The 15,007-nt window shown below is 32.3% G+C and overlaps 1 protein-coding gene across 5 annotated transcripts in view; it reads left to right on the top strand.

Moving 5' to 3' along the window:
- The window catches only part of LOC143244884 (cAMP-dependent protein kinase catalytic subunit 1-like), a 159,983-nt gene that overhangs the window by 72,089 nt on the left and 72,887 nt on the right, over nucleotides 1–15,007 (top strand). For all 5 annotated transcript variants that reach the window (XM_076490349.1, XM_076490350.1, XM_076490354.1 and 2 more), the window contains exon 3: nucleotides 12,458–12,892. In XM_076490349.1, the coding sequence (XP_076346464.1) occupies nucleotides 12,458–12,892 (435 nt within the window). The remainder of the gene's footprint in view (nucleotides 1–12,457; nucleotides 12,893–15,007) is intronic.

Raw genomic sequence — 15,007 nt, 5'->3', positions numbered from 1 at the left:
ATTAGAAACCTTTAAACGTCAAGTAAACTGTCAGCTTCAGTAGGTGCCCTGAGGAACAAAGCAAAACTTCAGATAATTGAGAAAGTCACATAAACTCCTCTAACTTTAAGCCAACAGTAATTCATCTTGTGAGAGAAGCTAGTCTCCCTTTACTATGTTTTAATAAAATACCATTATTGATTTACTTCTCATAGAGCCTACCAAAACCATTTGTTTAAGGTAACTCAGTTTCCCTCACTTAGCTTCATTATAATGTTTAAGTAATTACTCAAAATTTTCAACGCTAGTAATTAGAGAATACATTTTTTTTTAAAATCCACGGTCAACTAAATTAAAATTATTATACTTAAAATTGCATTTTGAAACTTATATCGAAATATTGCATGAAATTGTGCATGTGCAAACGTGCAACAACAGAGGACAGTTGTTTCAACACAGTTTTATACACCTTTTTATACACAATTACATACAATTATTTTTTCTTTAAATAAAAAATATGTTTTTGGAAAAGGGTAAATTATAAAATTACTCTTAATGATCTATCAGACACTCACGCTCAGGATAGTATATAAGTAGTATCTTAGTTTAAAGCAATAAAAAACGACTGTCTTAATCGCACGTACAAGGTGTGAAAGTATTTAAGTTGTATTCCTCTCAGTATATTCTTTTTATTTTGTTCTTCTTACACACACATATTTTGATTACGTATGCCTTGTGCTGTTATTCAATACATAAAATAACTTTTTATAACGAAAAATACCATAAGGATTGACCATTAATAATTTCATTTTTTTATATCTGTTCAAATGCTAATAGTCATAACTTTCGATCAGTCTGCTGTTACAGCCATGATAACAGTTTGCATCTAACATGGAATCATGGCAATTAACTTCCAGGTTAAATAGATAGCAAAAATATGAATGTGTTATTCGTGGTTTTCTTTCATAGGCTGGTCTGAACAAATGTTACTTTCACGTTTATGGTTACTATAATTTGTGTTAAACAAGCGATTGCGATATATATTAGTTTTCGTATTTATTTATTTATTGTTCTTTAACAACGAGAATGTGATAAACAAACACGTTTACAATCGTAATCTACGGATATTATATTCATATATTACCCTAATACACTAGCTGTTTGATCTATTTATCTTAGACATTTTTCTTGTTCATCGTAACAGGAGCCACCTTATTTAAAGCGTAAATATTATAAAATTTTCTTTCAATTGTTGTGTTTATATTTATACAAAACAAACAGGCCTCGCTACTTTATTTTCCTTAAAACTTTTAATATACGATATTATAAATATTTTACGATGGTGATAAATAAACATTACTTATACTGGTGGCCCAGCATGGCCAAGTGGGTTAAGGCGTTCGACTCGTAATCTGAGGGTCGCGGGTTCGAATCACGGTCGCACTAAACATGCTCGCCCTTTCATCCTTGGGGGCATTATAATGTTACAGTCAATCCCACTATGCGTTGGTCAAAGAGTAGCCCAAGAGTTGACGGTGGATGGTGATGACTAGCTGCCTTCCCTCTAATCTTACACTGCTAAATTAGGGACGGCTAGCACAGATAGCCCTCGAGTAGCTTTGTGCGAAATTCACACACTTATATTGGTATGTACACACTACACGTGTTTGAAGGACAATGTAAAAAAAGAGTGCATGAACTTCACCTTGTTGATGTAAAGTCGGTACCAGTTCAACTTCTAAACTATTCTGAATCTAATAACTTTTAAACTTTTTCCGAAACCTTAATTTATCCTCTCTGCAAACTTTAAATAATGTTGTACTATCTCACCAAAAAACACACTTATTTATCGGAAAAACAGTATTTTTTCTAATACTACTTACGGTTACGTGGCTTACCAGCTGTTAACAGTGTTTAAGTCTGTATTCTATAGTTGAACGCTTAGTAAAAAATATGTTTGTAGATAGATGTTAAATAGTTTAATCCAATTTTTATTACATTGTTCTATTCAACTTGCAGACTCACGATTCAGTTACATATTTTAGTGAACCAAACTTTCTTACTCCTAGATATCTTCAGTTTGTTTGTTTGTCTTGAATTTCGCGCAAAGGCTATCTGCGCTACTGGTCCCTAATTTAGCAGTACAAGACTAGAGGGAAGGAAGTTAGTCATTTCCACCCATCGCCAACTCTTGGGCTACTCTTTTACCAACGGATAGTGGGATTAACCGAACATTATTACGCCCTCACGGCTGAAAGAGCGAGTATGTTTGGTGCGATAGGAATTCGAACCCGCGACCCTCGGATTAGAAGTCAAGTGCCTTAACCACCTAACCATGATGGACTTTCAATATTTTGTATTATACTTTTTAAACATAACATACGTGCTTCATTTCAATCGTATGTTTCTCTAACCTAAACGTTTCATTATATTTCTCGAAATCTCCTAGGCCTAAACAACTGCAGTGGTTTGCAAAATCGAGTAGATCTTTTTACTTAAAGCTTTCTTTTTTCATTAATAGCAAATATAACAACTCTACCGGTAGAACTAAGACAGAAATATTCACAATATATTTGTATCCTATCCTTTAAATCATCCAAAGTGTCTGAGTATCGCTATTCTAAACTGTAGGTGTAACATGTTTTGTAAAAATAACAGATTCGCACAGCCACTTCACTTGCCGCTAAAAGCTGACAATTGCCACATGGCCAAATAAACACATATTCTGCGTAAAGAGCGCGAAACACAAAACTCACATCAATTCACTCTTCATCCATCTCATCGTCGACGTGACTTGAATGCTACGTCACATTTTGTAGCATATGAGCTACTTTAACGTTTGTGTGACATGTTGAAATGATTAAAGACTTATTCATGTGATCATACAGAGAGAAGAAAAACATAACAGGTGCAATGGCAAATTTGGATTACACACTATATATCTTCCCGACGCATGTGTAAGTGTATGCGGTTAAGCTGCCAAATAAAGATGTAGATGAACAAATTCAGAAAAGTAGAACTAGAACCTTGTCTGCTACTAAGCACATGAAGTACCAAGAAAAAAGCCATGAGCAGCAACGTTACTAAAAATAGAAAGCCAGAGCAGAATTAAATCGTTCGAGCAGCTTGGCAGAAAATAATAAGTGAGAAATATTTTATCGATTTTTTCCCTCCTCCTCTGTCTGCCCATCTCACCGTAAAATGTAACTTTCACCAACCGCCTTTCCATCATACTCCTCGTGTGTTTGGGGATATGTCTCCCCCACACACCAGTTACAATAAAAACTGCTATGCATCTTTTGCTCAGAAGTATGAATGTCAACTCAAAACATCTATCTTTGACAGACAAGGTGTTAGCAATGAGAACCTATCGTTTAATAAACTTAATTCACCAATCGTATTATGGGTAAAAATAAGACATCTAATTATCTTAGCGTTAGAAATAAAAACTTATTCCATAATAATTGTACCTCTGCTGAAGAAATGTATTCTATCCGAAACGGTAAGGCGTTTTGATAGTTATTTACCTTATTTTTTGATAACACATGCTTTCTAACGCTAATAAACTTATCCCCAAAACTTTAATCTTTTAAATTTAGTTTCTCGTGGTATCCATTCGTACCTAGCGCAATTTAATAAGAATAACAAGAAGAACCAACCCTTAAGCTTTGTATATTAATCATTATGTACATATATTATTGGTTCCTGCTTCAGGAAAGTATTAAAACCAGTGACTGAATTAATTTCCACGGAAACTTCAACAGTATTAAGATAATTTTTTTACAACCTGATAACGTATTTTTGCTGCAGAGTCAGAACTCAATGATAATATATTAATCTAATTTCTTTGTTGTTCACCCCCAGTGCATAATCGGTAGTTTGAGGGCTTATAACACTAAAATTCTATTTTCATACCAACAGTGAGCATAACACAGGTAGCCCATTGTATAGCTTTGTATTCAACAATAACACAAACGAATAGAGCTTCTTTAAGGTCAACTTCTCATAAATTAAATTCGTTATATCACTCTTCAAGGATATGAACGATATTTAAAACTAAATGGACATTTCAGGAGCCACTTTTTTATTTCAGTTCATTTTCTCGTTATTTCTATTTGGCTAATATTTTTTAATTATTTCGAATATCTTTTTCTGATTATCTAGTTTTCGAACACAAAACTCATCATGATATTTTTGTAGTATATATATGTATAGTACGTTATTTGATTTACTCAAGGTTTAGTGATGTTAATGGTAAGTGTGATGGCCAAGTACAGTTAGTTTTTCTAAAGTTATAAACAGGATTAATTTTTTTTGTTTGTTGTTAAGCACAAAGCTAAAGAATAGAATATTTGTGCTGTTCCCACCATGGGTGTCGAATTCCGGTTTTTAGCGTTATTGGGCTTCATTACTGGAAATCCAGTAAAAGGTATTTACTTGAACAAGTGTTTGACCTGAAAGAACGAGTTGAATTAAAAAAACTCAATGGATACAGTTAAATTGTATGACAAAAATCCTTACCATAATTGCTATGAAACGTAACTAACTTTTCAGAAGTATATTTATTGGAACTCTTATTACTAGCAATACTAGCACCTCTAACTCTCATATCCGTATAATCGATTTGTACTTTAGTTATAACTTTTTAAAACATTCACAAAGTTAAGTACCATATATATACAACAAATTTGTGTACTTTAGTATTCAATACATTCTATGCTTCCAGTCAGTTGAAACAACTCCGTGTACTGATGGTATACAACTTATAAATCACAATACATATCCAAGAGATGAGGGTACGCTTAAATATCGTGAAAGCTGACTCGACTGATGTATTGCTGAAGCAGAGTACTTCAGACAGGGATAATCTGCAATACCTATAAACATGCATACAATTTTCACCTCGGTGATGTATTTTCAAATAATTAGTTGGTTCCTTTAGAGAATACTTGAAGCAAACAAGTCCACCTTATTAATAAAAACTTCAAACAAATTGATCATTAGTGAGAATTAATTTCAGAATTTTCATAGATTTTATTTTTTAATAATAGAAGCATAATTTTGAGGGATGAGAAAAGTGATCAGGAGTAGTATTGATGCTAAGAGTTTGGATATATATGAGACGTTACTAAAGAATACAAACGATTACATGTAACTGATTCATTATATCTGAAAAGACTTATTCTATTATTTTATTTTAATTAGTGATTACAGAAATCACGAAAATAAACTATTCTTATGAATATGTTAAAAACACCATCCTTAAAATATGCATTTATATTAACACTGCTTAATGTGAAAGAATGATTTGCACAAGAAATTTCCAATAGCTGCTCTTAAGGTGTAAGCAAGTATCCGACACTAAAATTCCCATTCTGTTTATTTCTAACAGTGGTTAATAAACCTACTACATACCGTCATATTCATTCGACAAGGGTACCCAGCTTATAAATCACAAAGTACATAGCTAACTTTATCCGCCAAAACTAATGTTGGAAATCATAATTTTGTTAATGACTGAACAACATGCAAACACGCCATATCGTGAGTAAAAGTAAACTGCGGTTTACTTTAGGAACACAAGAATTTGGATTACAATGAATTCGAACTTTCAAAGCGAATCTTAAATGAAGATATGAAGTTTTCATCACGTTGCACTATAGATTAAACATTTTTTACAGAGGACATAACTTCTGTAACTGTAATGAATACGTTTATAAGCACAATATTTTAAACATGTGTAGAGAGAGTAAATTACATTAAACCGGTGTTGGAACCTTACAACCTTATTATAGTCTATATTTCATATCTTGTCAAGTTCTGTCTCACGACTGTGCATCTTGACAATAGTTCTTCAGCATAGTTTTTATTGGAAAAAAGGCCAGTTGTAAAGCTACTATTACCAAGGAACAATCCTCCTTCGTGCTTGCTTTCCACAACTCATTTAGTGCAACAACGGTGATTTCCTACAGTGAGTTTCAACAGTCCACTTACACAAAAATCCATAGACATTGCATCCAACGACTTGACGGGTATGTCTTCACATGAAATAAATAAAAATCCGTTTTATTCTCCAACTGACGGACATGTTTGACGCTTGAACAAAGAGTATGATTGGAAGCCTTTTCTTCGTGACTCTGTTTTCTGTTCATCTTGTTTCCAAATCCTTCTTCATTATTTAGTGTAGTGTTGTCTGGGACACATAGACGGTTTTTGTAGATAACCTTTGCGTTCGTGGATTTTAACCTGTTACAAAACATCAGAGCCACACTTTGCTTAGCACTTTCTGGGTACGATTTATTACCTGTTTCTTTCTGTATGGTACTGTTGCTGCATGTTTTAAATGCTGAATTTCGAACAAATCCCTGATAAGAATACAGTGGTGTAAGTAAAAAAAAAATCGTTATCTTCGTCCCACCACGACTTACCACAGTTTACAAAAGCTACACTTTCATAAATGGAACGTTTCAAGGCTAAACTGCATAAAACACGCTAAATTTATAAATTTGTAAAATAATAATCATAATGCGTATAAATTAACATAGACTTGACTTCAACCATTTGGTGCGTCATACATGAAAACATGAAGGTTAAAAACAGTAACTTTACTCAAATAATTAACTATTTAGCTGCTGTTGACATTATACGATGCAAGCATTTTACGGTAAGTTGCATGAGGGAGAATAAATTCTGAGAGCTTTATGACTTTAATTGTTTTCTAAATTTTCAGGTTAAAAATCATCATTCTGTTTCCTAGAAATTAAGCTTCAGTAGTTGACTGTATACCAAACAGACTTTGCGATTTCTTCAGGACTCACAAAAGTTGTATCATTTCTATTAAATTCAGACATATCTATTGAAGTCACTTCTTGTTGAAAAATTGTTATTAACTTTACTGCCATCGCAACGTTTTTGTTTTCTCATTTTAAATTAATTTTTGACTTACGGACGTCTCTTCAGTAAAATACAATGATAAAATATATTGACTCGTGAGCAGGTTAGTTCATATAATCTCAATGGAGTTGTCCCTCAGTGGCTCAGCGGCATGTCTGCAGACTCACACCGCTAAAATCTGGGTCTCTATACCCGTGGTGGGCAGAGTACAGATAGCCAAATTGTGTAGCTTTATACTTAATTCTAAACAAACAAACATGACAAAGTTGACCTTACAACAGCTGTTGAATGTAGTCATTTCCTCATTAAACTACACTTGTTTATACATATACAATAAAACCTTTTACCTAAGATATATTAACACTAAAATATTTCGCAATTTCTTGTGAAGATTGATCATAGTATATTATTGTCATGTTAAATGAAATGTAAAGCTAAAATAAAAAATAAGGACCGACCTCTATATTGTTTATTTCTTATTTTTCACAAGCCTGCAGCGAATTTATGTTCTCCATATTCGAGTTATTCTCTGTAAGATTGCCATCCTCTGAAGATCAGTTACTTTATTTTTTATTTTCAAGCTATTTCATAACAACTCCTTAACCTACTCTATTTTGCTTCTTTATTTGTTGTGCCACATGCTTTGTTTTGCCAGAAAAATTGGTGTTGATACCCTTCTGTAAGTAATACAAGTAAGCGTTTTTTATTGAAGGAGCATATATTTGTTAAAACTTGCATGTGCATTTTATAGCTTAGTAACTATGCCCAGACTATAAACCCAACCACCGCCCTACTTTTTCGCTAGTGGCCTACTAGCCCAAAGACGTATAACGCTAAAATTCGAGTTTAGACACCTGCATTTGGAACAGCACTGACAGCTTATTGTGTAGCTTTGTACTTTAAAGAAGTAAGAAAGCAAGAAGTGTCTTTAAAATGTTTTAGAAAAGTAATGAGTGCCTATTTCATTTCGAATTCAATTTAGACCTACCCTTTAAAACAATATATTTTTCTCTCGGTCTCAATTTGGTTAGAAAGTTAAGTCAGAAGACTGAAGGCTCACAGTAGTCCAGCTATATGTTTGAGAACTTATAACGTTAAAATTCAAAGTTTGATCCTTGACGTGTAGCTTTGTGCTTTACAACAAACAAAATAGAGGGCTGGATCAAAGCAATATTCATTGCTGTTAAAATGTAAATCTGAGGGTAGGGAGGAAGATTCATGAACAGCTGTATATAATTTCGATTAGAAACTATCGACTAAACTTCAAGAAAAAGGTTTGCTTCCTATAATTGTGAGAATATTCATGCCTGTCAAAAACAGTTTTGATTATAAACAATCGATTAGTCTTCACAACAGGAGTGTAACTGCTAGACGTGGAGGGGAAGATTCATGGCCATGACAAGTAGTTGCAAGTAGGGGATACGTCGATTATATTTAAAGTTTACTTCCTAGAGCTGAGGGAGATTCATGATAATCAAAAATAGTTTCGACTAAAAAGAGTATAACGATATGAAATGTTGGTGTCAACAAACAAAAATAAAATTATTTGTTACTAGAGATGTATAAAGGATAATACATTCAGTTTTAAGGCTGTTGGACGTTTTGTGTTACAAAGAAATAGTAAGTTTTTCGTCGATCGCAGAAAAATACATGATTCGGAGGAATGTCAATGGGTTTTTTTATATACACCCTTTGTTCCAGAACTTAATGTTATGATTTTACAGGGAGTTTTTATATATACAATTTGTCTTCTTTTGTAAGAAAGAGCTTTCATTTTACACTTTAATTGTTCATATATTTATTCATTTATTTTGATTTTTCACCAATTGTAAGTTATATCTGCAGACTAATCTAGTCTTTAAAAACGTGCATTTTCTAATTCAATTGCAAAACAAAACCATATGCATCGTTCAGTTTTAATATCAGAACAAGTGATTTTATTTAACTTAGAATTCAGCAGTATATTAATTTTGGTTTCAGATAGAACTAACCGAATCATTTAGATTTTTTGTTCAAATTAGAATTTAAATTATTATTTACTTCAAATATTATGCATTAAACATTTTAACACTTTGTAAGCATGAGGCAATTCACAATTTACATTTAGGTGTTGTCGTATGTTGCCAGTACTTTTCGAGCTACACAAAATTCCTTATAAATAAAGACCACGAAAACCATTTTATCAAAGTTTTGAATCCAAAATAAGATCATATACTTTGTTTAACTCAGGTTCATTCTACCCACAAGTTTATTTTTTAGCACCATATGAATACCCGACAGCTAAACACATGAACGGCTAGACAAATTACATATAAATATTTTATAAAATAAATTAAAATATTATTTTACTTTACTTGTAAGTTTTAATTACATATCGTTGTGTTAACGATATGGATATGAACAATGTATTGGTCCTGGTCTGTCTCGAGCTACTGTTAAGCCTCTCTTATAACCAAAATTAGATCATGATCATAAGATGTTTTTTTTTCATACCTTTCAAACGTGTACTGCAAAAAGTGTAGGAATACAAAGGGGTATGAGAACGAAGGGCCCTTAAGCGAACTAAAAATAGAACGGTCGTTTAACGTACAATCTAAAGAATTATATGTTGTGATGATCTTTCCATCTGGAAAACTTATGTGTTCTTTCTCTCTGGACTGGAAACATTGTATGCGATGTTTTTTTCATATTTTATGAAAATGTGAAAAAAGAGAAATATATTAGTTATATCTTTGTATAATACAAATATACATGAAGATTAGCGTTACTCAGTATCTAGTATTATTCATGGTTGTGATGACAAACGTTAGAGTTACAAAAACATATTTACAATGGATATACAATTAGGATGATATGAATTATTGACTTATTTATTTAAAATGTTAAGAAGAAGCTGTAAATTTAATCTTTATAGATATTTCAGCAGTATTCAAAACAATTTGAAAATTCACTGTTTCTTAAGGTTTTTTGTTTTTAGTTGTATCAACAGACTAAACATTGACTCACAATGTTTACGTTAGGTTTAATTTAAAGTAGGTTTTTGTTCGTTTCGTTTTTTTTGTTTTTTGGAATTTCGCACAAAGCTACTCGAGGGCTATCTGTGCTAGCTGTCCCTAATTTAGCAGTGTAAGACTAGAAGGAAGGCAGCTAGTCATCACCACCCACCGCCAACTCTTGGGCTACTCTTTTACCAACGAAAAGTGGGATTGACCGTCACATTATAACGCCCCCACGGCTGGGAGGGCGAGCATGTTTAGCGCGACGCGGGCGCGAACCGGCGACCCTCGGATTACGAGTCGCGCGCCTTACGCGCTTGGCCATGCCGGGCCTAACCTTCTTTACGTTTGAAACGGAAGTTTAACGAATGAGTCTATCTTCAATTATATTTAACTATTAACAGTAATATTACGTTCATTGATGCAGTACTAGGAGTTTTGAGCAAAGACTGTTACTTTCATTTTTTATAACAGTTTAGCGTTGAATATTCTTTTTGATTTATTAATCATGTGCATAAGGTTTAAGTATTTTATTATGCTATTACATATCTATTTAAAGTTTTAACACTTCATTACATGTTTATTTTATTAGTTATTTACATTTTGTTTGTTTACCAATTTCATTATGCGTTTAAATTAATTATTACAACTTAGCATGAAATAATCACAGGAAGGCTCAGTAAACGGATTTTGTGTTCAGCTTCATCCTAACCTAAAGATTATACAAGCGAATTTACGCGTTAAATAGTTTTCAATTAGTTTGTTTGTTTTTGAATTTCGCACAAAGCTACTCGAGGGCTATCTGTGCTAGCCGTCCCTAATTTAGCAGTGTAAGACTAGAGGGAAGGCAGCTAGTCATCACCACCCACCGCCAACTCTTGGGTTCCTCTTTTACCAACAAATAGTGGGATTGACTGTCACATTATAACGCCCCCACGGCTGAAAGGGCGAGCATTTTTGGTGTGACGGGGATGCTAACTTGCGACCCTCAGATTACGAGTCGCATGCCTTAACCCACCTGGCCATGCCGGGCCTCGTATACAAGAAACATTTTGACTAATTCAAAGAGTGTGATGAGCTATGGAAACTAGATTGTTTTAGTGACATTTTTCACACTGGTATAATGCAATAACACGTTTTTCTATCGTTGTTCTTAATCAAGATACCACTATACAAAGACTAAAAAAGTTTAATGTGAAATTAGTTTTACCAAAAATACACGATTGATGTGTTTTGTCCCACTCCTGGTGGCTCAGCATTAAGTCTAAGGAATTATAGCATAGACAACCCATAGAGTAGCTTTGAGCTTAACTACAAACACAGAATACAAACGCAGTGTTTTATAGAATATCTTTCTGATACTATTTGTTTAAACTACAAACAAACAAACCCTTCTGAAAAATGCCTACAACCTTGTATCTTTCGTTGATTAGTTTGTTTGACTGTAAAACATAAACAAAATTAACTTTCTCGATTTAAAAAAAAAACATTATTAATAGTCGCGAAACATTTAGTGTTTTATTTTTTCGGTTCTAAACGGAAAGGTACATGTAGCTATATTAGATAAAACTTAAGCCGCATTTAGATATCCTCAAAATAGACAGCATGTAAACTCTGGTGTGTTTGATCTGATCGAAACAGGTGTCGCTTCTAATTGTGCGCAAACGAGACAAGAGGTATAAATGAGAATGTCGCCGTTGTTCTGATACGAAGGTTTGCTTTATGTAATGCTCTAAGTTCTTCAGTTTCTGATAACTATACCAATTTTATTATTATTATTATTGTAATTATCTATACTGTATTTACTCAAAAGTGGTGTCTGTTTAATTTCTAATATTTCATTATTGTTAGATTTTTTGATTAGACAAATGTAAGAACATGAACTCATTTGTTGCAAAAAGAAAAGTGTTACTGTTGTCTATATTTATGTAAATGCAGTAATTAAGTTAAAAAACATTTTACTTGCCTATTATACTGAATAGGTTCACTGAAATGGAGAGAGAGTTACAATATTTTACGTCTGTAATTCCCTGTGGCTAAGGCACTTGACTCGTAATGCGAGGATCGTGGGTTCGTATCCCCACCACACCAAACATGCTCGCCCTTTCAGCCGTGGAGGCATTATAATGTTACGGTCAATTCCACTATTGATTGGTAAAAGAGTAGCTCAAGAGTTATACTGCTAATTTAGGAACTGCTAACGCAGATAGTTCTCGTACAGCTTTGCGCAAAATTCAGAACAAACTAAACCAATTTCCTGTGACAATGCCTAATGTGCATTTAGCACCAAAATGTTCCGTTTTGAATATAGATGTTTAATTTTTTTAATTAATTTACACATAATTTATCATAATAACAACATCACAAGTTTTACAGTATTAATGTAGCTTGGTGTTTTTTACACCTACTATTTGTTTTATGTTTTGTTTTTTGACGTAAAATCTGAATCACGTCAAGACAAAGTCATAATACATTTTTATGTCAATAATGTGTGATGCAGCTTTGTTCTACGAAAACCTTTTCTTATATAAATAAGATAAGCCTTTTATTTACATAAAGTTTCATATCTTTCTCTTTGTTACACTTAGGTGTAGCACCAATCCAGTCCACGAAATATAAATACATTGGGGATACCATTGACGCTGATTTACACTCATCTCGATCCTCCGCACTTAGTGAGTCTGGAATATCACTAACCAACCATTCTCGAAATAAAGAAGATAAACGAGGTGATAAAAAAGGCAAAGGAAACCATACTGAAACAACTAACAGTCTAGTTTGTTCAAGAGCAACCGAAGAGAAGTCGACTTTCACACTGAACACTAAGCAAGAAAGCCGAACATCAAATCTTTGGAATAAATCAGGGTCACAGTCACCAACTTCGTTAGTTTCAACCGCCAGTTCCAACAAACCGAAAAGTTCGGTGGTGTCTCTTCAAGGTAATACTAAAAAACGATCTGAGGAGTCTATCATGCCTTTCAAACACAAGGAAAAAGTACAGGCAACCGGAGAAAGATTTGACTGTAAGTCGAGATTTTATGTTATATTTGCCATTCCAAATAATGATACTTGCTCTGTTTAGAATCAATTTAAAATAAGTTATTAAGAAACAAAAAAGTAAAATTACCAGCATGGAATGTTTCTATGATTTAAACGTAATTAATATTGTATTTTGTATATTTTTCATTTTCCGATATACAAAAAATCACAAACACGGGTAATATATATTCATACATATGTATATAACTCTTATAATATTTTATATTATAGATTTATTTAAGACTATACATATATATACAAATCGAATTCGACAGCCTCTCACGTTAATTCAAAAGCACGGTAATTCTTTACATTCTATCGCCATATATAATTACAAAATCTTCTGCTAGTTCCATTACATGTAATTCTGGTTTCACTTGTTTTAATTAAAACTTCCCTTCAGTTTTAAACATATACATGGGATATAGACGCATAATTTGACTTTATGTCTCAATTTAAAGTTGTATTCCCAGCCAACTATAAATGTTTAAAAATATATCAACTGACAATCATAGAAATGACTTATACACAGCTACATAGTTTGTTTTTTAAGTGACTGTGTGTGCATGTATGTATTTCACTGGTATTCACTGTACTGTAAAATCATATTTTTGTTTTTAAATTACGAACTGGAAAATATTAAAACGTTTGAATAAAGGTATACATATATTATGTAACTGTTCTGTAAACTATATAATATCTACAGATGCAATGAGCATTACACGTATACGTTTCCAAGTGTATCAGCACAACAAGCAGCAAGGCAACGCACATTTTTTAATATTTCAGTACTTGTAATAAATATAGACCATTATTATTATAACAAGATTATTTTAATTTTATACAATATTAATTAACTTAAATTGTTATTAATATTAATTTCCGATTACAGTAAGTCTCAATATATCATAGGTGAAGATATGTTATAAGAAATGCTTGAATATAGAATTACTGAAATTTATGGAAACATTAATTGTTAACTTTATCTGTAGATGGCACTACACACTTTTAACTCAACTTGTATAAAGTTGCACCCTCAGAATATAATCAGGATTGTACGTCAGTTCAAATATGAATTAATTGATAGACTCTTATGAAAGGCGATATTCTAACAATTTAAAAATATATCAACTTATGATTAAAGTTTAAAAATTGAAAGTTTTGAGACCCTGAAGCGATATAATTTTGAATTCTAGGCTTTTTTTTAATTACTATTTACTTTAACGAAACGATCCATTATTTTTATTTCTTTTTATAATTAATATAAACTTTTATATCAATCTAAAAGCTATAGTATTACACTTTCTGTTGTTAAGAACCATTATAACAATCAATTATTCGACTACTTTCAAATTCAAAAGAATCAAATTTCTTAGTTTTCTTCGAATGTTTATAAATCTAGGTTGATTAAAATTTATATACGTATATGTGTTCGATATTTTTCATTTAAAAGCTTCACAAAACAACCAAAATATGGCTTAAGTTGTTAAATTGTGGGCTTTCAGCAAATTACTTAGGAAGTAATAGTTAGCTAATAAAAGACTCAAAGTAATACAAGATAATCTGAATAATGAGTAAATACTTTGCCAAATAGTTATCAAGTAAAACAAGCCAGTGTTTTGAAGCTCTATTTCCTTCTAAGATTTACATATAAATTATTTGCTTTGTTTTAGCACAAAGCTGTGTAATAATCTATATGTCTCCTGTCGAGTGTGATTAATTGCAACAAAATAATAATTATACACTAGGTAGACTGTAATCATAGAAATTAATTCACACGAACTATGTTTCGTTTAATGTACTGACAAAGTGTAAAATAGACTTTTGATTAATTGAAACCAGAATAAAGTTTCAACAAATTTTTAATTATGCTACCTTTTGTTCCTTGATTTTAAGGGTTCCCCTCCCTCAGTAGCACAGCATTATGTCTGTTGAATTATAACGATAGAAACCGGGTTTCGATATCCATGGTGGACAGAGCACAGATAGTCCGTTATATAGCTTTGCGCATATATCTAAACAAACATATAAACTTTAATGGGTGTTTTTAAAAACTTACGAGCCATTTTGTATTACAAAAACATTTTATACATAAATAA

The sequence above is a fragment of the Tachypleus tridentatus genome, chromosome 2 (assembly GCF_004210375.1).
Source record: "Tachypleus tridentatus isolate NWPU-2018 chromosome 2, ASM421037v1, whole genome shotgun sequence".
NCBI lineage: Eukaryota > Metazoa > Arthropoda > Merostomata > Xiphosura > Limulidae > Tachypleus > Tachypleus tridentatus.
The sequence above is the reverse complement of the archived record's forward strand: the minus strand, read 5'-3'. Positions and strand labels throughout refer to the sequence as shown.